The sequence below is a fragment of the Rhea pennata genome, unplaced genomic scaffold (assembly GCF_028389875.1).
Source record: "Rhea pennata isolate bPtePen1 unplaced genomic scaffold, bPtePen1.pri scaffold_33, whole genome shotgun sequence".
Taxonomy (NCBI): Eukaryota; Metazoa; Chordata; class Aves; order Rheiformes; family Rheidae; genus Rhea; species Rhea pennata.
In genome coordinates, this window is record NW_026907680.1 from 516,050 (window position 1) to 538,474 (window position 22,425).

Below are 22,425 nucleotides of genomic sequence, written 5' to 3' on the forward strand. Positions count from 1 at the left end.
GGGGAAGGCAGCTCACTAAACTCTAGGGCAATGTGCAGGGCAGTCCTGCTAGGGAGGACAGGAGGGCTCTGTGGGGGCTATGGCAGCTCTGTTTTCGCAGAAGGGAAGGTTCTTCCCCAGCCTCTGCTCTGAGCCTTCCCGGGAGCCTTCCTGTCAGCACCCTTTTACCCTGAAGGGAAGCCCAGCAAAAGCCTCTGCTCCTTAGGAAAACAGCCCTGCTCTGGCAAAGGTAGCAACACGCTGACATCATGGAAGGTTTTCTTTTTAAAAGGCAGATTTGCTCTTAGAAAGGAGAAACTAGTACTTTAAGACAGCCTTGTTTGAAGATGATGGAGCCAGGCCTCCAGCAACAGCAGTGGCAGCCGAAGCCAAGCAGGAGCCCGGGCAAGCAAAGCCTGGAGTAATTTATCCTCCTTCTAGCTATGTGGCAGAGCTAGGCCCCAAAGCAGCAAAGGTCCCCCAGCTCGTGTGCGCCAGCAGGAACCTTGAATCGTTCAAATAGTCAAGATGCACAAAAGCATTGCCTTACCTAGCAGCAAGCCCTCAAACCAGAGCTGCATGCTCTCCAGCGCTGCCTCTGAAAACAAGTCAGTTGTGGGGTGAAGCAGCAAGGTGCTTTACTCAGCCTTCAAACACTTGTCCCCATGCTGCAGCAGCCACCCCAGGGCTCTGGGAGGGGAGGGATGACCTGCCCCACACACAGGCTTAGAGGCTGCTGTGTGTTCATGCACACATGATTTTGGCTTTGCACTGTTAGCAGCACCCCACCACCACCGCCCTGAAGATGGCTGCAGCTTATTTTGGGGGATGCTTTTGAAGACAGAAAGGTGCCTCCCATCACTAGGAAAGATTTGTATCACCTTTTATCAGCAAAGCAAGTCACTGACTGTTGCTCTGTAACGTTCGCAGCCCTGATGTGTAACACAGGCTATGACGCATGGCTAGAGCTCTGCCAGCAAAACACTTGAAGACAGCAGGGTGGCTCTACTGAAGAGGTGAGCTATGAGCAGTTGATGGATGCACCAGCAGCTGCTGCTGGAGGAGAGGGCCACTCTCCAGGCTCACAGCACTTGCTGCCCATTAAAGCTCCAGTGAGCAGAAGAGGTTTGGGTGCAGGTAGATGGGTACCATGTCATGGTGAGCTAGTGGTAAATAGGTACCTTGCAAAGTCTTCCCCAAGACCTGGTCCCCTCCCACCTCTGCAACACTGAATATGGTGCAGTTCAAGTGTTGAAGACAGAATTAAGAAACTATGACAGAGGGAGAATGAAGCCAGACATGTGCCCTGGCACCAGAGTGAGAGCCTGACACCTTTCCTCTCTGCTTTGATCCTGCCTTAACACAACAGCGGTGTGGCTGTATTCCAGCTTAGGCTGTCCCTTGTAGGATGACCTCGTAAGGCCACCGGACTAAGGAAGACAGGCAGCAAACCATTGCCCATCCCGGAACAGAGTCCCTGGGGCCACGGAGCAGTGGCTAATGTAGCTGGCAGCACAGCACGTAATGCTGTGCCTTGGAGCCTGTCCTGCCAGATGACCCTGCTGCTCGCCTTCCTGCATGGAGAGAAATTTTTGCTCTGGTTCTGTCCAGAGCTCTACTTTGGGCATAACGTGCAGCCCTGGGTGTTTTGTTAGGGGGTGATCCCCATTCCTGTGGATGTGACCCCAGTCAGTGGGACCCACGTGCTTCTGCTACAGAACTGCCTTCTGCGGCAGAAGCAGGTGCCCAACTTGTCAGGCTGAAATGGGGACCCTACTCCCCCTGTGCTCATGCCACCTCCCCGCGGTGTGTATTTGCAGTCCATTCCTAGGCACCCCAGAGTGCTCTGCCCAGAAGGCAGTGCCAGGCGGGAGGAAGCCATCTTCAGAAGGTGGAGCACCTACTGAGTGGCCTGGAATGAAGTGGACGAGAATGCCAGAGCAGTAAGTGTCACTACTGGGGGCCCTTCTTTTCCAGCGTGCTTCCTGCAAAAGCCTTGTGCTATGGGCGCTGGCTTGCAAGAGCCCTTCCCATGGGTTCACTGAGCCCTGCCCAACATCGCCCAGTCCTGCCTTCAAAGGCAGCAGTGGTGAATGTAGTTTTGGAATACACACGCTGTTGCACCTTGCTCTCCGTGAACACACCAGCAGAGCCTCTGGGGCCCTCCTGCTGGTGGCACTGGAAGTGCTGGGCCTTTCTGTGATAGAAAGTGAAGAGCGAGTGAAGAGTTTCTGCTCAGCTCTGTGATTATTCAGATGCTTGTTTCAAGCAGGAAAGGGATGTTCAGCATGGACAGCAGGAGGATGACCAGTGCCCTCCACCAAGACCAGTGGACCACGGCGCTGTGGTGGTGGCTGGGCCCTGGGGGAAAGGAGCAGGGATGAGTCAGAAACCCCATGTGAGCCTCCCAGCGTGGGAAGGGGAGCAGAGGACTCGCCGAGCGGAGCCGGGGCGGCACTCACTGTGACAGTCGCTGATGTGGATGTCATAGATGTGCGAGTGAGTTTTCAGGGTGAAGAAGAGGCCGATGAGGTAGGCGGCAGGGAGCAGCAGGGACACTGTGTACACCAGGGGCCTGCGGGACACGGCGCTCAGCCCCACGCGAGAGCCCTTTGGAGGCCCCGGCGTTCCCCTGCACCACACAGAGCTGAGAACACCGGCGGCTGTCCCAGGACAGAGGGAGATGGACGCAGCGTGGTCCAGCCCTGGGACCAGACAGGCACAGCGGTGCCATCCCCAGGAGGGAGGACGCCCTGCCCGCGACCAGGCAGCTCCCCGAGGACCTGTGAGCCAACCCACGAAGTGCCACCCCGACACGGGGACCGGGTCCACCCCAGGACACTCACTGGATGTGGCTGTAGTAGAGCATGCTGTTGTTCTGCACCTGCAACGGAGAGCCCATCAGCGGGGCGAGCGCCATGGCCGTGCCCTGGGCACCCTGCAGTGCCCGTTGCGGGCCGCCGGCGAGGAGCCGGGCGGGCTACGGGCGCCCGTGGGTGCCGCGGTTTGGGGGCTTACCAGGTCGAAGTGGCAGCTCTTGCAGAGGTAGTGGCCCAGCGCGTTCTGGGTGATGTTGTGGCACTCGCCGCACACCAGCCTCCCGTACACCTTGGAGAAGAGCATCGGGGCGAAGACGCCTGCTGGCAGGAGAGGTGGAAGTGGGCGCCAGGCCATGGCGTGGGACATCTTCCCCCCGACGGCACCACTGCCAGGGCACTCACCTCCCACGGAGAGGAAGAGCAGGGCCGAGCTGACACCCGCCGAGCGGCTGTTGAACCTCTGCTCCTGGTGCCGGATGCCTCCTATGACCGTGCACAAGCCCTCGGAGAGAACATGGCTGTCAGTGTGACCTCGGCGAGGAGGTCCTCTCCTCCTCCCACGCTGGAGGACGGGGGCTTTCGTGACACAAGCGCCTCCTCCCCGCCGGGCTCACCAGGACCAGGAGGACGCAGCCCACCAGGGTGCCCGTCAGCTCCACCTTGACGATCTCCTCGTAGCACTTGCGGGCGCCCTTGATGAGCGCTGTGATGTAGAAGGTGAGCTCTGTGATGGAGCCAAACGTGGCGTTCACCACCGCCCCCACCGCGACGTTGCTCTGCACCGAGATGCTGCGGGGACGGGAAGCGCAAAGGGTCAATGGGGCGGGAAGCAGCGCCGCGGGGCGGCCCCGGCACCAGGCAGCTGCTCACCTGGCGATGGCCATGCCGATGTAGTAGGAGAGGGGCATGATGGAGAGCAGCGCCAGGGCGAACTTCACGGGCGAGCTCGTCACCCAGTTGCGCCCGTCCACGTAGCCCAGCACCAGCGTCACCACCACCAGCGGCAGCAGGTCTGCGGCGGCCATCAAGGACGTGTCCGAAGTGGGGGGGGTCGGTGGTTTTTGAGGGGTGGTACCTCAAGGTGGTGCCCAGTTGACGTGTCCCCCCCTATACACAAAAAGGAAGCAGGGGGGAAAAGGATACTGACAGCGAAGACGTTGATGCCGTCCATGGCGTACTTGTAGTAGTAGGCGTTGATGGCGCGGTAGCAGCACTTGATCACCTCCGCCTCCAGCGGCACGTTCGTCTGCAGCGGCGGCAGCGGGGCGATGGAAACCAAGCGGGTGACACTGGTCTGGGTGTCCCCCCCTGCCAAAAGCCAGCCCATCGAGAGGGGACCCTCCACCCCCAGCACCAGGGGCCACCCACCATGCGCGGGCGCCGGATTCGTACCCGCTCCGGGGGCGGCAGCAGCACCCGGTGGGCCGTGCGGGTGCTCATCTTGGTGACGGAGATGAGGAAGAAGAGGAGCCAGGCGACGAAGCAGACGAGCCCGTGGGCCAGTGCCAGCGCCGGGTAGCCCAGGCAGAGCCACACGGCAGCAGCGGCAGCGCGTTGCTGCAAGGACGGCCCGGTGGCGGCAGTTTTTTAGGGTGGAAAAAGCCAAACGGGAGCAGCCGGGCTCCCAAAGAGCCGCCCCTCGGGCCCCGTCCAGCACCTCCCGCGCCGGGCGCTCACCCGGTAGCCGGGGTCCGCGGGGCACCAGCGGCCGGGCGCTGGGCCGCCGAGCAGGGCCGAGGTCTCCCGGGTGCCGTCGGCCTCCGCGGCGGGACCCTGGCGGAGAGTGAGGAGGGGCTGGCGGGGACGGACGTACGGACGGCACCCGGCCGTTACCTCCACCCGCTGGATCACTTTGCTGAAGGGCCAGAGGAAGTAGCTGCCCAGGTCCCTGCAGAGCCGCCCTGCGGGGACAGCGGCATCGGGACGCGGGGCAGGACCCCGACGCGCACGTCCCGTCTCCCACCACGACAGCCCGGCCCGGTCGCACCGGGGATGGGCACCTGGGGAAGACTCACCGTAAGGAGCCCCCACGACGGTGAGGAACATCTCGGCGGCCACCAGGACGTAGAGGAGCGCCAGCCACCAGCCGAAGAGCAGCGCGTAGAGGACGCTGCCCAACGTCACCGTGGAGCCTGCAGACAGCGACCGGCCCCTCCGCTGCTCCGCCAGCCGCTTCGCCACGTGCACGGCGGGGGGGGGGGGGGTGTTAACCGGGCTCCCTCCTCCCAACAGGGTTTTGCCGCGAACCCTAGAGCCTCAGCGGCCGCCCACCTCCAAAGCCGCGGATGACGTTCAGGTTGGAGTAGAGCTCCTTCCTGATCTCCGAGCGGTCCTCCCAGGGCCGGGCGGTCGCGTGGCTCTTCCACTTCTTGAAGCCGAACTGCAGAGAGGAGAAGGTCGCGGCCAAAGAAAAGACCCCCTCCCCTCCCGTGCAGCAGGATGGGCATGGGCCGCGGGGGGACGGACCCACCTTGACGTCGTTGGAGAGCTTGTTGGCCTCCACCGCGCTCTCGGCCGTCAGCGTGGTCTTTGCCCCGCAGCTCTCGCACGCCGGCACCTCGTTCAAGTGCTGCTGGCGGGTGACGACTGCGGGCGAGAGGCGAGCGGGTGTGGGCGCTGGCACAGGGACCCCCCGCGCGGACCCCCCTCACCGCTGCCGCCGCCGGGCTCCCTACCGGGCAGGATGCGGAGGGCGAGGATGCGGGGGGCGAGGATGCCATGGGGGTGGGAGGCCGAGGGCAGGTCGCCATGCGGGTCGTTAATGGCGGCGCAGCGGCGGTCGCAGGGCGAGCCCCACCGCGGGCCCTCGCCCCGCACCTCCGGCTCCCCGGCAGCGGCTGCAAGAGAGGCAGCGGCCAGGACGGGCCGGGCCAGGCTGAGCCGCGCTAAGCCGAGCCTGGGAGGCGCCGCGCGTTCGATCCCCTGCAGCCCTGGCGCCGCACCGGAGCCCCTGCTTCCCCCCCCCCCCCGAAAAAAACCCCACCCCCTTCCCAGGCTCATGCACTCCAGCACCCGCTGCAGCCCAACCCAGGAGGGACCCCCGCACACTGTGCAAATCGTCCCCCAGGTGCAACACCCCTGCCATGGAAAGCCACCCCCCCCCAGTGCAATGTCCAGGATCCCTCCCTGTGGGTGCAACACCCAAAAGGGACCTTCCTCCCCTCCCCCCCCATGCAATGCCCCCCTGTGGAAAGTCCCCCAGTGCAAGGCTCAGGACCCCTCCCATTGGGTGCAGCACCCCGAAGGGACCCAGAGGCAGCGGCAGTGGAAGCCCCACTGCAAAAGAGAACGGCAGCCCCAGTGTCAGTAGCAAGCAGCGTGGCAGTGGCAGCGGGAGCCCCGGTGGCAGACAGAGCGGCAGCCCCAGTGTCAATGGCAGTGGCACTGGAAGCCCCACTGTCAGACCAAGCGGCAGCCCCAGTGTCAATGGCAGTGGCACTGGAAGCCCCACTGTAAGACACAGCGGCAGCCCCAGTGTCAATGGCAGTGGCACTGGAAGCCCCACTGTAAGACACAGCGGCACCCCAGTGTCAATGGCAGGGGCACTGGAAACCCCACTGTCAAACACAGTGGCAGCCCCAGTTGCAGCCCCAGTGGCACTGGAAGCCCCACTGTCAGACCAAGTGGCAGCCCCAGTGGCAGTGCCGGACACAGCGGCAGCAGCCGTGGAAGCCCCAGTGGCAGACGCAGCAGCAGATCCACTGGCGGTGGCAGCGTCACTGGGAGCCCCAGTGGCGGGCACAGCGGCAGCCCAAGTGCCAGCGGCAAACACAGCGGCAGTGACAGTGGGAGCTGCAATGTTGGACACAGCGGGAAACCCGCTCGTAGCAGCAGTGGCAGCGGAAGCTCCAATTCTGGACTCAACAGCAGCCCCACTGGCAGTGGCAGCGGCACACGAAGACCCAGTGTCAGACAGAGCATCAACGGCAGTGGGAGCCCCAGGGGCAGCGGCAGTGGCCACAGCAGCAGCCACAACGGCAGCAGCAGCAGCAGCAGCAGCACTGCTTGTGAGCCACGCGAGCACCCAGGAAGTTCTCTGCAGCTGAATTAAACCAACTGCCCCAAGTCGGGTGGCTCTTGGCTGGGTGTGTGGTGAGCTCGTCCGTTTGCAGCGTGGGAGCTTTGGGGAGTCCTGAAGAGCAGAGCTGAGGAGTCAGGGCTCAGGGGCTGCTGCCAGGGCAGCTCTCCGCCGCGGTCGTGCTGTGGCTCTTTGGCTGCAGCTGCAGCTGCGGTGGCTGTGGCCTAGGGGTGTGCTGCGTCTTGTTGGTGCTGGGGAGAGGCGTGGAGAGGGCCGTGCCATGGCCAACGCATGTCCTGGGTTCAAGGGGCCTGTGGGGAGAGGAGGAAAAAGCTGCTGTACACCTCTGAGGGGAGGAAGTGCTTGAGCCTGGGCCCCCCTTGCTGGGGCCCAGTGCTGGCTGCGTGGTGGCAGGGAACTGCCAGCTCTTGTGTGTGTCTTGGGTGCCCTTGAGTGCTGGGCTTTTGTGGGCGTGAGGGGAAGAAGGCGGGTGCCCAGGGCCAGAAGGGGAAGCGGCCACCCCGGAGGCTTGGTGCCAGCAGAGACCATGGCCACCTGGGCTGTAGCACCCGGGAACTAGTGGAGTTGCAGAGCCTGAGGGCAGGTAGGAAGGAGAGCAGCAGAGCCCAGAGGCTGGCCTTGAGGTGAGCAGGCTTCCCCTTCTGCAGAGACCTGCTAGGGGGATGCCAGGGGAGGCAGCTCAGAAGGGCAAAGGAGCTCAGGAAAGCTGGCAGGCCTTTAAGCTGCTGAAGGAGAGCCTCCTCCAAGTGCCACGCTGCTCCACCTTGACACTCCAGCAAGCCCAAGTCAGGGCAAAGCCTGCGGCCCCTCACTAGCAATGGCGATTCTGGAGGACCAGGCTTCATCGTTCCATCTGGTGCGTGCGCATCTGCAAATGCAGGAGCTTTGCTTGAGAGCCTGCTCAGGGAGACTTTCATCAGCACTACATGAGCATCGAGTCCCCTTCTCTCTGCAGACTGACAAGCCTCGGTAAGGATCCGCACCTCAGACCAGCTTCTAGCCTCTTTGTCCTCCACGCATTTTCCATTACCCCCACAGCAGGAGCTGCGAGAGAAAGCGCCCATCACAGAATCATCGAAGGGTGGAGGTTGGAAGGGGCCTCTGGAGATCATCTCGTCCAACCCCCCCTGCTCAAGCAGGGTCACCTACAGCACACTGCACAGAGTGGCCAAGCGTTAGACACTGTGTTTATCGATAACTGTGCGGTCTAGGCTTGTAGTTAATCTCCTTTTTTAGGCTTTCTTACTTTCAGGTTGGTGCTTGGGATCTGAGGCAAAGGCAGGAAGGGTTTTGGAGCAGCTGAGGTTGTCCGCTGGCCCGCGCTCACAGAGCGGTCTGCTGTAACTCGTTGTGCTCCCTTTCAGCCGCCAGCGGTGCTTTTATTCCTCCCTGCTCCTCGTGGTGAGGTTTGCAGGCAGGAGCAACACGTTTGGCCAGGCTCTGGCGTGGGGCAGCCGGGGGGTGTGCCCGCACGCGGCCGTAGTGGGAGCCGAGCAGGGGAAGGGTACGGCCGGGTGTGGGCACGGCCGGTGGCGGCCAAGGCGGGCGGCAGGGCGCGGGGGGCGTCGCGGCCGACGCGCTGGGGCCGCCATGGTGCCTGGGGCCGCTTGCGGCCGGGTCGGGCAGGCGCCATCGGCCGAGCGTCCGGGGCGGCTGCGCGAGCGTCTCCCTGGCAACGGCGTCCGGCTGGGATCGGCGTTCCCCTGGCAATGGCATCCCCCTGGCAACGGCATCCGGCTGGGATCGGCGTTCCCCTGGCAATGGCATCCCCCTGGCAACGGCGTCCCCGCCCCCGCAGAACTGCCTACGGTGACGTCACGGGTCCGCGCGACCAATCGTTGGAGGTGGCTGCGGTGAGGGCGGCTGCGGTGAGGGCGGCAGGCGGAGCCTGGGCCTGGGGCGGGGCCTGGGCGCCCTCGGGGGCGGAGCGGAGCGGAGCGGCGGTGTCGCCGCCCTCCCGGGGCGCCTGCTGGTTGCGGGGCCGAGTCTGCTTGTGGTCGGCGGGGTTTGGCTGCGGGGGAGCCGGGGCGTGCGCGCTCAGGGCCTGTCAGCGAGGCCTGGGAGCGCGGCGGGCCGCTGGCAGGTGACAAGTGTCCGTGCGTGTCGTGGTGTGTGCCAGAGTGGGGGGGGTGTGGGGAAGGGTCTAGGGTGGTGGAGGTGGGAGAGGGCTGTGCGTGTGAAATCCTGTCATTTCAGTCAAACCGCGTGTTCTCTGAGGTAACTCTTGTATGTTTGTGTTCAGCGACGAAGTAGCTGAGAGGTTTTGAAGCCTGTGGCCGGGGGAGGCGTGGCAGTTTCCTGCGCTGATGGGAGGAGCAGGGAAAGTGGCCAGTGTTACTGCTGTTGTGTGCGGCATTTTGTGGCGTAAAGGCGGGGGGGTGTGCGGAGGGTCTGGAGACGGACACGGGCGGGGGTTTTCAGTAGGAAAGCGGCCGGGCTGTGCACGGGCGAACGTTGTTTTTCAAAAGCGGAGTCGTCTCCCCCGCCCCCCTCCCCCCCCGCTGTTAACGGCATCTCCCCGGCAACGGCGTTCCCCCCCGCCCCGCCCCTCCCCCCGCAGAACTGCTCCAGTGACGTCACGTCCGCGCGACCAATCGTTGGAGGCGGCTGCGGTGGGGGCGGCGGGCGGGGCCTGGGCCTGGGCCTGGGCCGCGGCGCCCTCGGGGGCGGAGCGGAGCGGAGCGGCGGTGTCGCTGCCGACTCAGGGCCTGGCAGCGAGGCCTGGGAGTGCGGCGGGCTGCCGGCGGGTGACAAGCGCGCCCGCGTGTGTGTGTGTGTGTGTGTGGCATGGTGTGTGCTAGAGTGATGAGAGGAGTAGAATATGCAGGAAGCGTTATTTCTGTTACATAGGGCATTTTGTGGTGTAAAGGGGGGAGGGTGTGGGGAGGGTACAGAGCTGTCCTGAGCTGACAGAAGGAGATAGGTGGGTGTTTTCAGTAGGAAAACTGCCAGGTTGTGCAAGATGTTTTCTTGGTCTGTTTTCCTTGCTTGGAGAAGGCAGTGTTGCCTCAGCATTCCGAAAAATGCTATTTCTCAAAAACGCTGTTGGAATCTGGCTCTCTTTTCTGTCCTCTGTACCTCAGTGGAGAAAATGGAAACTGTTTCACTGTGAAGAGGTGACAGTGCTTATGCAGTTTATAAGAGGAATATTGTTTGGGGTTTTTTGTTTTTGTTTTTTGTTTTTTGTTTTTAAACCACTGAAGCTCATTCTTAACACTACACACGATTTGGTACCTCAATGTGAAGTCCTTTTATGTAATTTCTTTTTGCTTTTTTACTTTTTTAAAGGTCTTGTACAGAGTGAGAATCTAACTGTATATAAATTTTCAATCTTTAACTTTCTTTGTGTGCTTCCTGTTGCAGACAATGGCGGCAGAACAGATTTCTGCAGCTTCGCTCCTTGACAGGACTGTGAAGATTAGGAGGGAGGCTGAAGAGCGGAAAGTGGTCTGGGCCTGGGGCCTCCTTAATATGTCTGTTGGGGGGATGATATATACTGACATGTATGTTGATTGTTATATCTGACTCAACTAAGTAAAGCATTCTACTTTGTATATGCTTAAATATTTCATAGGACCCAGTTACTGTTAAATTGATCGCTTCTTCCTTTTCTTTTTAGGACTGGAAAACTTATAAGTTCCTATTACAACATCGCATTTTGGCCGCTCTGGTATATTGGTGAGTTGTCACAGCATATGAATTAGTTTTAGGGAGGAGGGAAGGTTTCAGCCTTCATTCTTCTTGCTGGGGAAAGCATTTTTAAGGTTTGGGGTTTTTCGTTGTTGTTGTTGTTTTTTAATAACCAAGCTTCATTTTGTTTTCCTTTATCCCTTTTGGTGCTGTTGGAATTTCATCATTTTAGTGACAAGTAAGAAAGAGTGTGAAGAACAGGTTTCCTACCTTAAATGTGTTTAATGTGTGCAATAAGGCTTTGGGGAATAGTTGAAATAGTAGCGCTGTGTTGTATTGTAGGGCTGCAGGACATTTCCAAATAATCAAATTTGGTTTCAAATGAGTAGGCTCAAAAGTAATTGTATCTAATACTATTAGCGGATGAAAAGGAAGAAGAGTGAGAGCAATGTCAGGTAACGAGTGACAGAAGGTTTGGCAGAAGACACTTGATAAATAGCATGAAACTTCATTGCAGTGCTTTGTATCCTGTCTGGAAAATACCTTTCGCTTTTACAAATACATATTGTAGCAACAGAAATGAATTTCAATATAGAAAGGAAATTTATCTCTAATGGTTCTTGCATGAAAAGGAGAAGTTGTCTTACGTCCGTGCTCAGACTGGCAGTTATTGGTAGCCCTAACAATAAACTATTCTTGATTTGTGTATAAACTTGTTTTCTCAGATCATTTACTGTTACTCCTGTTTATGGTGCCTAGCATGATAAAAACCTTTGTGTTTGTTCTAGAGCTTGCGCTTGTATCCCTGTTCAGTCTGAATGCCTTATTTGATTTTTGGATGTACTTCAAGTACACAATGGCACCAACTACCTTGGTCATGACTCGTAGACAGCAGATCCTTCTAGGGATGCAGAATGCAGGTAGGTGTTATAAATTATAAATACTTTTTTTAAAGATGATATCTTTCTCAAGCCCATGAATCTTTAGTGAAGTGAGTTCTCAGTTACCTCATCTGACAAGAGCAGTAAGATGAACTAACTGCAGCCTATAAAAATTCAAAATAAAAGTGATAAATTGATGAGCAATTAAGGGGAGAAGTGGAGAGGAAACAACCAATACAAAAGGAGAAAAGGAGAGTGGGCTGTTAAAGGGCAGTGAGAGAGACTTAAACTTTATGAAGCTGGACAAGGAATTTGTAACCTATAAATGGGATTGAGAACAAGGCAGAGTGTATAGGTTTGTATTTAAATTTGGTATCCTACTATCATCATACTGACTGGAGAGCGCCAAATTAGAAAGAGAAAAGAGACCTTAGTGTGCAGTCTGAAAATGACAGGCTAGAGAGCAGTTGCTCTGAAAAGTTCTGAATGTCTAAGTGATGTTGTCAAATATAGAAAAACTTGGCAGAGTTTGAAAATACAGCAAAAGCAAGGTGCTAGTACAATGTGTTACATACTACTAGGCTGCCTCCAGAGAAAGAGCGGCAGATACGGGAGTAGGGTTATATCACCGCAGCTGAGGAGTGTAATATCTGGGTTTGCACAGGTAAATGAGACATTAGATGTGCTAAAGACACATGAAGCAGGCAGGTAGAGTAGCTGACCAAATAAGTTAAATAATTGCCTCGGGCTATGCAAAGGTGCTTGGTAGAATTTAACTGAAATTTTAAATTGTAGAATTTGTATTGAATTATGATCACGTGTCCCAGTTTTCTGATTTTTATGTCTTTGGGGTTGACTGCTGAATCCTGTAGGGGTCAGACTAGAATAGTCTTTTTAGTGTCCTAGAATTTCCTTAAGGGAAGAGAGTTGTGTATGTGTGTTTTGCTGTGTATTTAAAGTGAGGAGGAGAGTTCTGGGCTGCTGCATGTACAGTGCTGATTGTGGGTTTTTTTGCTTATTGCAGCAGTACAAATAATTCCAGCACGTGAGCTGGCAGCGAAGAAAGTCCCTTCTTCTACGCCTTCTCCTAGAGTCCAGGGTCAAACTGTGCTGAGTTACAGCCCATCCCGGCCCTTCAGGGCCAGTCCAAAGTTTACTTCTGGTTGTATCTCAGGGTACAGCCCTCAGCGGCAGGCTCTGTCAAGCAACAGCGCTTCTTATAGCAGTGCTTTAACCTATTCACCAAGCAGCAGCTACAGTAAGGTAATGACCAAGGTGGCTTCAAGGGGAACGGTTTGGCTTTGCTTATCGTGTCCTTGTGTTGTGCTGTAAGCCATTGGAGGTGTGCGGCCAGCAGTGGAGGGTCCTGTGTGTGTGTTCGCTTTGTTTGCAAAGCAGATGAAATTTGTCTTGTCAGTATTCATCCTCTTTCCCTGGTGTTAATTTATTTGTTTTAGAGTAGCTAGTTTGTTTCAGAGCACAGCAAAAATAAGAAACTAGAATGTAACTACAAAATAGCAAAAACCTTCCCCCAAACGAGAGCATATTTTATAGCAGCAGTCAGCAGAGTAATCAATTCTTATGTTGAGTCGATCTATTCATTTAGTTTATAAAGTCAAAATGGAACTCTCACTTTCCTCATGTGACACAACTGTTTGCTTTTGTTTCCCAAAGCTTTCCAGCTTCAGCTCTTCTCCTACTGGTTCACCATATGCCTCAAGTGTTGGGCCAGTGGAAAGCACCGGGCTAAGGTCTCGTTGCCACTTTTCACCAATGCGGTATAATTCCCGTATGAGTCAAGATGATGAAATCACAGACCGCAAGTCACTGCAAAAGTACCTTCGAAGCGAAGAAGAGAAACAGCGTAGACTTCAATTGGGTACGTAAATAACTTCATGTAGCCTGAAGAGTTTGGCAAGGAGGGGATGTTGGTTTTATTGATGAGGAGTGGATGAGAAAAGTTGGAAAAGATTCCTGCACAGAAAGAGAGCTGCTGAAGTACTAGTCTATATTATAGATATACTAATAATCTCTGTAGCATTTGTTGTGTATAGTGGACTACAATGAGTTGAAGGGCTTTATCACCTCGATGGGAGGGATATTTTGTGGAGAAGGCAGTTGAGCTAAAGGTGGTGAATTACCTGCAGGCAGTTTTTGTCTGGGATAGGGACAGTGCCTTATTAATATAAAGATGAAATCAGTGTTTATGCAGACAGATTTTGGTGTATGTATTTATGATAATTCATGAGCACATCTCTCCTGTCAAAGCCTTAATATAGTGACCTATTGCCTGCAGTGTTGCTTCTGTGATTACTTGGTGATAATTTTATGGCTGTTCAATGTCATTTCAGCAAGTTCATGTTCCAGCTCTCCTTCCAGCAGCCCAACCTTTTGGAACTACAGCCGTTCCTTAGTAGAGCAAGCACAGGTGCTGAGAAAGTACCAGTATCAGGTGGCTTGCATGCCCCAAGCTCCGTCAGCACACAAGGACGAAGCTCGTCTGAGCTCTCCACTGACTGCAGAAGAAGTAAGCTCAGCACCAAAGGAGCCAAGAGAGAAAAACAGGGCTCTAAAATATGTGGCTCCATCCAAATGTGAACTCCGTCAACGGTGCTAGAAAGGGAGAAATCCTATAGCATTTAACCATCTTCATACAGCTTGTAAGACTTTTTGCCACAAGGGGTATACATTTCAAATTCCGGACTGTAAAATTTTACAATTGTAAAATTGTAAAATGATTTCTTCCTTGGTGAACAAGGTACCTGTGTTTAGGTGGAAAACTGACTCCTGAGAGAATTTCAGGTTTCATGCTTTGTGGTCTTTGTAATTAACTAATACTCACCGTGTAGGCCACGGTGGAAAGCTGGAAACTTCTGTTGGTTTGGCCAACTCTTCAGAATTATTTTATCTGAAGTTGTTTAATATTACTGTGTGTCTGAGAACAGACAGACTTCGAGTTCAACTCAAGAATGGTGGTTGTGGAACTTTTTTTTACCATTTTGTCCTCTGGATAAAATAAACTTGTGACATAAAAAATGACTGGAAACTGACCTGTACCTAATGTAGTGAAATAGTTGAAGGTGTGTAAAATTGTTCTCCTTTACATTTGTGTCTGGAATAAGTCTGATTCAAAAGAATGTCATTAACGTAGCTTTTAATTAAATTTGATCTGTTTTCTTTATGTCGTACATTAACTTAGTCTACCCTGCAACTTGGACCAATTTTATCCTAACAGAGCAGGGAACGCAAAACTGTGCGTTTGGACTCACGGGAGATTTAGTGTACTGTGAAAAGAGAGTAGGAGAGTAGTATGGTAAGCTACTGTAGAATTCACATGATACAGCCATTAGATGAGAGTTCTGGAACAAATGCAATTTGCATTATGTGCTGTGGCTGCGGTCAGAAAACGTCGTAGGCCCTAAAAACTCTTTAGTATTCTGTTAGGTTGCTGTATGTAGGTAATAATGTTCTTTCCATAGGTTTGGGCAAGGGTGATCGTGAATCGACGACAGCTTGATTACCTGGATTCCTGGACCGCTAGGTTCAGAAGTGTAAGTCCTGTCCCTATGAACTGCCTGTTCTTGCTGTTAGAATAGGTACAGCAGAATGAAAAAGTACCTCAGTGCTCCCTGTATACCTAAGGAAGTGAGAAGAATTACATATTTGAGTCTGTTTGAGGATTAGGGTGGGCTTGGACATGGAGACTAGAACAGCATGCTTGTAACAAAGAAGTATTAGGACACATTTTCAACCTGAACTTTTGCACTTGCTGACCTAGGTGTTTTCTGTTCTGAAAACTTTACAGCTGTAAAGTTCACCCACCTTTGAATGAAGACACGTGCATCTTAACACACAGTGGATGTGAAAAGACTTGTTTTTTCTTTCTACAACCCAGTTTTCTGAATTTTTTCTGTTTTTTTTTCTCCTGTATTTCAAACTCCTTCTGGACTCAAATAAAGCATGGGAAATGCCAGCCCGTTGACTTTTTCCAACAGCCTTGAGGAGTGTAATAAAAAAACAAAAAGAAAATTTTGGTCTAGGCAATTGCTTTAGCAGAGGAAATACAATCACATACTATGACAAAATAATTTGTAAGCCTAACTTTGAATTACCCCTTCAGTCAGCAACTATCACGTATGTAGTTCTTCTAAGTAGTGGGACGAGTGAAAAGTAAAAGATTTCTATGAGATGTGGGGTTATGACTGTTCTGTACCAGATTCCTAAGCATCTGTTCATAAACCTACAGGCAGCTTGGCTTCAGTTCCCAAACTGTGTCATATACAAGTGTCACATACTGTGTTTATCAGGCCCTTCATTTCCTGAAAGGGTTTTGAGAGGGAGTGGGCCCATGAAAGTTTAAATTACCACTATGAGTGTTGTGCAGTGCCTCAGAATACCCCTTTTCTCATTGTTCAGGAAAGCTTTATCAGTATCACTGCTTTCTGGAGATTTGTTTTCCCAAGTCCTCTATAGTGAATTTTTGGCATTTTAGAGGGTGTTTCTAGAGCCAATCACCCCTATCTAAATTGATGCTCTTAATTACTTTTCCTCTTTGGTTGACTTCAAAGTTCCTGTTGTTAAACTCCTTTGTGATTGTAACAGTGATGCTGACTAGAGAGTAAACTAACATTTTTGTCACATTCTTGTTGCTTCTAAGCTTTTTAATTTTTGCATTTCTCTTTCCTAGTGGATTAATGAGACTATTTTAGTGCCACTTGTACAAGAGATTGAGTCTGTGAGCAGTCAGCTGAGAAGAATGGGGTACCCAGAAATGCAGGTTGGAGGTATGATGATAGAGTAACTGGGGGGTTCCCTGTGGTGGTTGGTAGCAGGCCACCCCATAGCAGGGCACTGCATAGGTAGTATAGAAAACAAGTCTGCTAAGAATTACAGTTCCGTTTCCTGTTTGTATTGGTGTGATCTTTGCTTCATGTAATGCATTTTACTAAACTGGAAGGATTCTTCATAGGATTTCTGGAAATACTGATAAAGGCATGCTGATGCTGCAATAGCATAAAATTCTTAAGCCTCTTGTTTCCTCTGAATTCATTCCTGGAGAGTTAAAGGCTCAGATTAACATCCTTGTATCTTAAACTGTCAGAAAACTATCACACGTTGCAAGGATGGTTGCCTGTCAGCCCTCTCTGTCTCCGTTAGTATGTGTCTTTCCAAACTTCCTTAAAATCAGCTACTTCCTGAAAAACCTATTGCTGTTACTTCCTTAAATTGTTACCTGCTATCTTGTCTGAAAGCAAACAGGCCACAAAAAGTTTTATGAAAACTAAGATGTGATACATTGTATCCAAATATTGTTTAAGAACTGAGAAGTCATCTTATGACTGTGATAATAATAAATCTATAGACCTAGGAAGTATTTATTTATTTATTTATTTTAACTTAAATTAATTCTGTTATCACAGGCGATTAATCGTTTGCATTTAAGATCTAAGATCATTTTAAGGTTAAGATACATTAAATTTTATTTATTTATTTATTTTAACTTAGAATAATTCTATTATCACAGATAGGTTATTAATCATTTGCATTTAAGATCTAAGATCATTTTAAGATTAAGATGCATTAAAGATTATTTAAGTACTAGGTGTAGCACTAAGTGGGGTTGGGGAGGATAATCTCAGGTGGATTTTGGAGAGCTATGGGCATTAGAAGAAAAGATCTTTTGGTTGGGGCAGTTGGTTTTTGCTGTTTTGGGGTTCCCCCCCCTCCTTTTTAAGCATTTTGATGAGCTAGAATTCTAGCTAAAATTTCATAGTGCAACTCTGAAGGAACTCCTTCCATTGCCTTATCACATGCATATTCCCCCTCAATCAAGAGCAGGATTTGATATGCTTCATTTAAACAAAGCCTACTTTTTTTTTTTTTTTTTTTTTTTGGTGGGGGCCTGTTTGTAGTCTGTCCTCAAGATCTGCACCTGTTGTGGTGCCTGTGAAAAACTGATCACTTACTGACCTCATCTCCACCTTGCTGCTCTCCTACTGCTCTTTAAAATGGATGTTACTTCTTCCCTTTTTCACACCATATGTTTCTGTTTTCTTATGGAATGCAAGCCCTTCAGATAAGGGTCTGTCGTCTTTTGCGACCGCACAGTGCTGCATAGCGTTTATGTTGTGTGGTTTAAGGGAGACAGCTAGTACTTCACTGGGATTGGAAACAAACATTTGGAGTATTGGATAAGCTGTTAACTTTGTATAAATCTTAGTAAATTATCTTAGTAAGTTACCTTAGTAAACAGTGAGACAAAAAAGCCAGTTCCTCCTTGTAACATTGCATTTGTTAACGCCTTGTAAGGGAGAATGTTCAAATTTCTGTCGTGGATGCAGATGTCGTGCTGGCTCTTGTCGCATGCAGAAGCCAGCATCAGCAATCTGAAACAAGCAGCGCTTGTTAAAGCTCCAGTCATGCCAACTCTGTACGCTATAATGCAGTATTTGGATATTGCAGCGAACCAAGAGTATTTGGTGGAAAGGATCAAAGGTATGTGGTCAACCATACTGACTTTAAAACGTTTCCATTAGCTGGGTCAAGCGTCGGCGGTGTCAGATACCCCGTCAATTAAGAGGTTTGAACTACAGTCACAGCAGGGAGAAGAGCTGCTTTTCAAGTAGCAGAGGTAGTTTTTGCAACTTCCTCTTTTCAGACCAATGTAATGATGTGGGACTTGGCATGGAAGTTTTTATTTCTTCTCTCAGTTTGGGGTGTGAAGTGTCCTATATAATCCCTTCATTAATTACCAATAAAAAATACCTTGTAAACTCCACTCCCCTAACTTTATAAGCACTTCCTTAGTTTAATTTTTCCTATTTTGTGCACTGAAAATACATGCAGTGTTCTTGAAGCTAGTGTCAAATATGTCCTCCTTGCACCTTCAACCTCCAGTAGCTGAATAAATTTTGTTTTTTCAGAGCTTTCTCAGGGAGGATACATGAGCTCATTCCGATGGAACAGAGGAGGAGATTTCAAGGGCCGTAAGTGGGATGCTGACTTGCCCACTGACTGTGCTGTAAGTTTTCAAAGAAGGCTTAATATAACTTCCTAAAGTGTGTCTTTCAGGGTAGATTTTTGTGTGTGGTAGCAATTAAGTCTTTTGAGGAACATGGTCAAAATCCTGTTTGCCTCCCTATCCTGATAATCCCATTGTAGTCAGTGAAATTATGCAAGGAATAATGCCAATGAGATTGGACATTGTGCAGATCACAAAAATGCGATTTCATGTCTTAGTCTTAAGCCGGCCTCTTATTTAGACTCATCTGAGATGTCAGTCAGGTAACTGTTTTGGGAGCAACCTGACAGAAGGTTGCGGATTTGTTAGAGCAATATTCTTACCTTATTAAAAAAAAAAAAGAAAAAAAAAAAAGAAAAGAAAAAAAGTCTGCTTTAACCAAACCTCATCATTTCTCATGCAAGATGAACCTTAAAATTTTCCTGTGCTGTAATGGTTAGAAGAACGAACGGATTAAGTGGCGTGTCTTGATGTTTATTTAATTCAGTAATGTTTCTTGAGAGATCCACAGGGATTACATTATCGTACTTGAGAACAGACTTGTAGTCATGCTTAGCCAATTAATGCAAAAGGTCAGGAGAAAGCACTTCAGTGAATATAGTGACTTGAAAATTCAGCTGAAATAGTTAAAAGAAAGGCCACAAGATAATCCAGGGAGTGGAGAACAAGCTTCACGTGTGACTCTTCAGTTGAACTCTGTATTTGAAAGGAGAGTTCAGGTGATTTGATTCCCTCTATAGATGTTCAGTTACTGGGGAGAAGCAGAAAGAAGATTCATATGCAAGTTTTACAACCTTGCTGACAAAGATGCAACAAGATTGAATTGCTGGAAGCTAAAGCTGAGCAAAATCTGTCTTGAAATAAGATTTGATTTTCTAGTTGTGAAGATGACTAAATATTTGGGACTGACAAGCTGGGAAGCAGCTCTGGCTATCTTGGTAGAGAGCAAGCTGAGCAGTTTGAAAGTATTAAAGACCGTAACACAGACCATCACACCCTGAATTCATTGTCTTTTAATGAAACCAGCTAAGAGAGATAGTACTGCACAATGTACTAAACTTGTAAAGATTCTGGGAAAGAAGTTCTGATATAACAGATGAAATTAATATTGAACACTTGTCTCGAAGCTTTGGCATTAACTTAAGACAATAAGTGCCAAATGAAGAGTTTTTAACGGTAATGTTAGTCTCATTGCGTGCAACTTAAAGCAATAATTTCCGCTAGACCTCTTGAGGCTTTGGGCATTTAGCCCATAGAAATTCTTCTGTCTGCCAAACAAATCCTATGTTGAACACAGGAGGTATCATACTACAGAGTAATTTGGTCACGCTGCACCCAAAGAATGTTGAGAAGTCTACTGTAAGAGTTAAAACACAACATGCAGTACTGCGATTTTCTCGCTGTTAGCTAAGAAGATACTTGTTCTAGGACTTTCTTCCAAAATGTTGAGAGCTGTAAGATTCATGAGCAGTCCAAGTTTGTCCATTGATTTTGTTTTGCCATTTTTGACAAGAGAGGAGCAACTTGCTGGGTAAGTGTAGTGTTTGGAAAAGTTGTCATTAGATCGGATCGGCCTCTCTACGCCAAATCTTTGCAGCTAGCGTAGAAACCATCATGAAATCAGGTATCTTGTAGTTTGTCCTACATATGCTATTCAGATCTGTGACTCTGCAAATTCTGTGAGATGTGAAGATAGTTACTTGTATGTCAGGAGTTCAGTTCACATGCAGCACCTTTTTAACGTGTTGTGACTGAAAGGGTTTCATTTACAGGAAGAATAAACTTGTCTTGACATCTGTGGCGTGCCCTGGACCATTGAATTCAGTGCTCTAAGTGTTAAGCTACCTTGGGCTTCTAAACATGGTGGGATTAATTAAGTCCATGATGCAGCAACAGACTCTCAAATACCCTAACTAATGTCTGAGATTATGGAAAGAAAGCTGCTGTCCTGTCAGTCTTCTTAATGATACTAAAATGAGATTTGTTTTTGTTTGCACAGATCCTTATGCACATATTCTGCACTTACCTCGATGCCAGACTGCCCCCTAGCCCCAAATACCCCGATGGCAAAACCTTCACTGCCCAACACTTTGTTCAAACACCAGATAAACCAGGTATTGGCATTCTTGGACTGCTTGTTTAGCTGCTGTTTCCTGCTTGGATCCCATCAGCGCTCTTAAAATCCCTATCTTATTTTAAAACTTTAATTCACAGACATTACAAATGAAAATGTATTTTGCATCTACCAAAGCAACATCAATCCACCCCACTATGAGCTGATCTACCACCGCCAGGTCTACAATCTGCCCGAGGTATGATCGCGTTAGTTTTTTCTGCTGTCAGGAAACCTTGAGCAGACCTGATCTGTTTCTTTTTCATTCTTCCTTTTCCTTTGGAACTAGCCACATCCATTGAATATGTAGGCTGGCTCAGTGCAGAAAGCAAATGTTACCACGATCTTTGGCCATCGTGTGGTATTTAGTCTGCTGCTGAATGATAGCTTCAGTGCCTAACTTAGGTACATCAGTGCCCAGGCAGCAGCTTCCTCTTGTTGTTTATTTTCTGATGATTTATTCTAAAATCCTAATTTATGTAAGCTCTGAGGTGTGTTGCTATTCCTCAGTGCCAACGAGACTGATGCTTGTCTGTACGAGCTTTTGGAGGGAAACATCTAATCTCAATATCAAAATACTAGACTTTTCCTGTACATCTTGATTTTATGATTGAGCCCCGATTGTGACTTGATTTTCTGATTTCAGAAAAGCTCTTTTAAAAAGCATTTAAAAATACTTGAGGGTGATAATCCATCTAGAAAACAAGCTTGGTCTTTTTCTGGTGTTTGCCTAATTGAAAGATAAGAATTGAGGCAAAACCCCAGCAGTCTAAGCTGTAATACCATTTCGCGAGGTCTCTGTTATAGTTTTTTCTCATCTCTGATGATATAACAGGCCGACAGGGTGCACACTGCAGTATATGTATCTTGCAAAACATTTTGAAGGAAAAATTGTGCTGCTCCACCTAAGATCAGGACAGGGGATGACAGTTGTTTTAAATAAGACATTCTAAGATATTAGTGTGGTTGTTTGCATGTGATTTCATTTCCAAGTTTTTTTCTCTTCCCGTGGTATTCAGGGCAGAAACAACATGTTCCATACATTGCTTATGTTTCTGTACATCATAAAGACAAAAGAATCTGGGATGCTTGGGTAAGTGTCAAACGTTCCGTATCATTGCGCTGCGCACGAGATCTGAGCAGGAGCTTTCTGTTTTGAAATACCGTAACTGAAGTTGCTATCATAGGACGATACTGATGGAATTAAAATGCTCTTCTCATTTTAAGTAATGGCAGCCTTTTTACAAAATCATGTCAGTTTTGTGTGCATGAGCGTGCAGGAAATGTTTTGTGCTTTTCTTTGGTCTTGTGCTGGCTGAAAAATCCTGTGGAGTCCATGCTGCGGAACAGTGGCCTTGGCCAGACAACCAGGTTGCTACCTTCTTGCTAGAAGTACTGTGCTATTTATAAACAGGAGACAGACACTGCCATAGTGCTGTAATCTCTTGTTTTTGGCATAACAAGAGGAGTTTCGAGTGCACAGTGAAAGCTGCACTGACATAAAAGCAATGTCCGGACTTTTTTGTTCTGAAAGAGCTGTCTTTAATTCGAGGTGAAACACGATACCTACATAAATGTTAAAATGCTGATGTGCGGGATTGGCAGTTTTTCTTGTAATGAAGATTTGTTTTAAATAGGAGCTTTAACTTACTTGTGTCTTATCGTTATAATGCTGTTTTTGCAGGCGAGTGAATTTTGGTGCATCAGGAGTCAACGTTCTAGGGGTGTTTGGAGAGTAACATCTCTAGCAGGACTGCAGCTCAGAAGAACGATCCTGCTTCTCCGACAAGACGAACTGAGCAGCATCGTTTCACTTGTTGCCTTGAATATGGACTATGAAATGGGATAATTTAAACTCTGCTTTATGGACAGAGGGGAAATGTTTGTAATTTCTGTACAGTTTTGGGGAGGATACTCTGTAAAACGTTGTATTGTTTTTTACT

The 22,425-nt window shown here is 50.1% G+C and overlaps 2 protein-coding genes across 2 annotated transcripts in view; one reads left to right on the plus strand and one right to left on the minus strand.

Moving 5' to 3' along the window:
* LOC134154661 (uncharacterized) overlaps positions 1-8,429 on the minus strand; it is a 22,696-nt gene extending 14,267 nt beyond the window's left edge. Inside the window, exons 1-16 of the mRNA XM_062601340.1 lie at positions 8,414-8,429; positions 5,516-5,635; positions 5,269-5,414; positions 5,070-5,178; positions 4,814-4,930; positions 4,632-4,699; positions 4,476-4,571; positions 4,167-4,355; positions 3,942-4,044; positions 3,669-3,810; positions 3,413-3,587; positions 3,201-3,300; positions 2,998-3,116; positions 2,826-2,863; positions 2,442-2,554; positions 2,274-2,340 (exon numbers count right to left, since the gene is read on the minus strand). Of these exons, the coding sequence (XP_062457324.1) occupies positions 2,274-2,340; positions 2,442-2,554; positions 2,826-2,863; positions 2,998-3,116; positions 3,201-3,300; positions 3,413-3,587; positions 3,669-3,810; positions 3,942-4,044; positions 4,167-4,355; positions 4,476-4,571; positions 4,632-4,699; positions 4,814-4,930; positions 5,070-5,178; positions 5,269-5,414; positions 5,516-5,635; positions 8,414-8,429 (1,718 nt within the window). The remainder of the gene's footprint in view (positions 1-2,273; positions 2,341-2,441; positions 2,555-2,825; positions 2,864-2,997; positions 3,117-3,200; positions 3,301-3,412; positions 3,588-3,668; positions 3,811-3,941; positions 4,045-4,166; positions 4,356-4,475; positions 4,572-4,631; positions 4,700-4,813; positions 4,931-5,069; positions 5,179-5,268; positions 5,415-5,515; positions 5,636-8,413) is intronic.
* On the plus strand, positions 8,428-22,221 carry LOC134154662 (transmembrane protein 209-like). Its single transcript, XM_062601341.1, has 16 exons — positions 8,428-8,646; positions 9,398-9,449; positions 10,214-10,340; positions 10,457-10,515; positions 11,256-11,387; positions 12,373-12,611; positions 13,023-13,231; positions 13,704-13,875; positions 14,828-14,899; positions 16,036-16,132; positions 17,718-17,843; positions 18,272-18,369; positions 20,369-20,483; positions 20,584-20,681; positions 21,502-21,575; positions 22,167-22,221. Exons 1-16 carry the CDS (start codon positions 8,428-8,430, stop codon positions 22,219-22,221), a joined length of 1,944 nt encoding a protein of 647 aa, XP_062457325.1.
* The last annotated feature ends 204 nt before the right edge of the window (positions 22,222-22,425 follow it).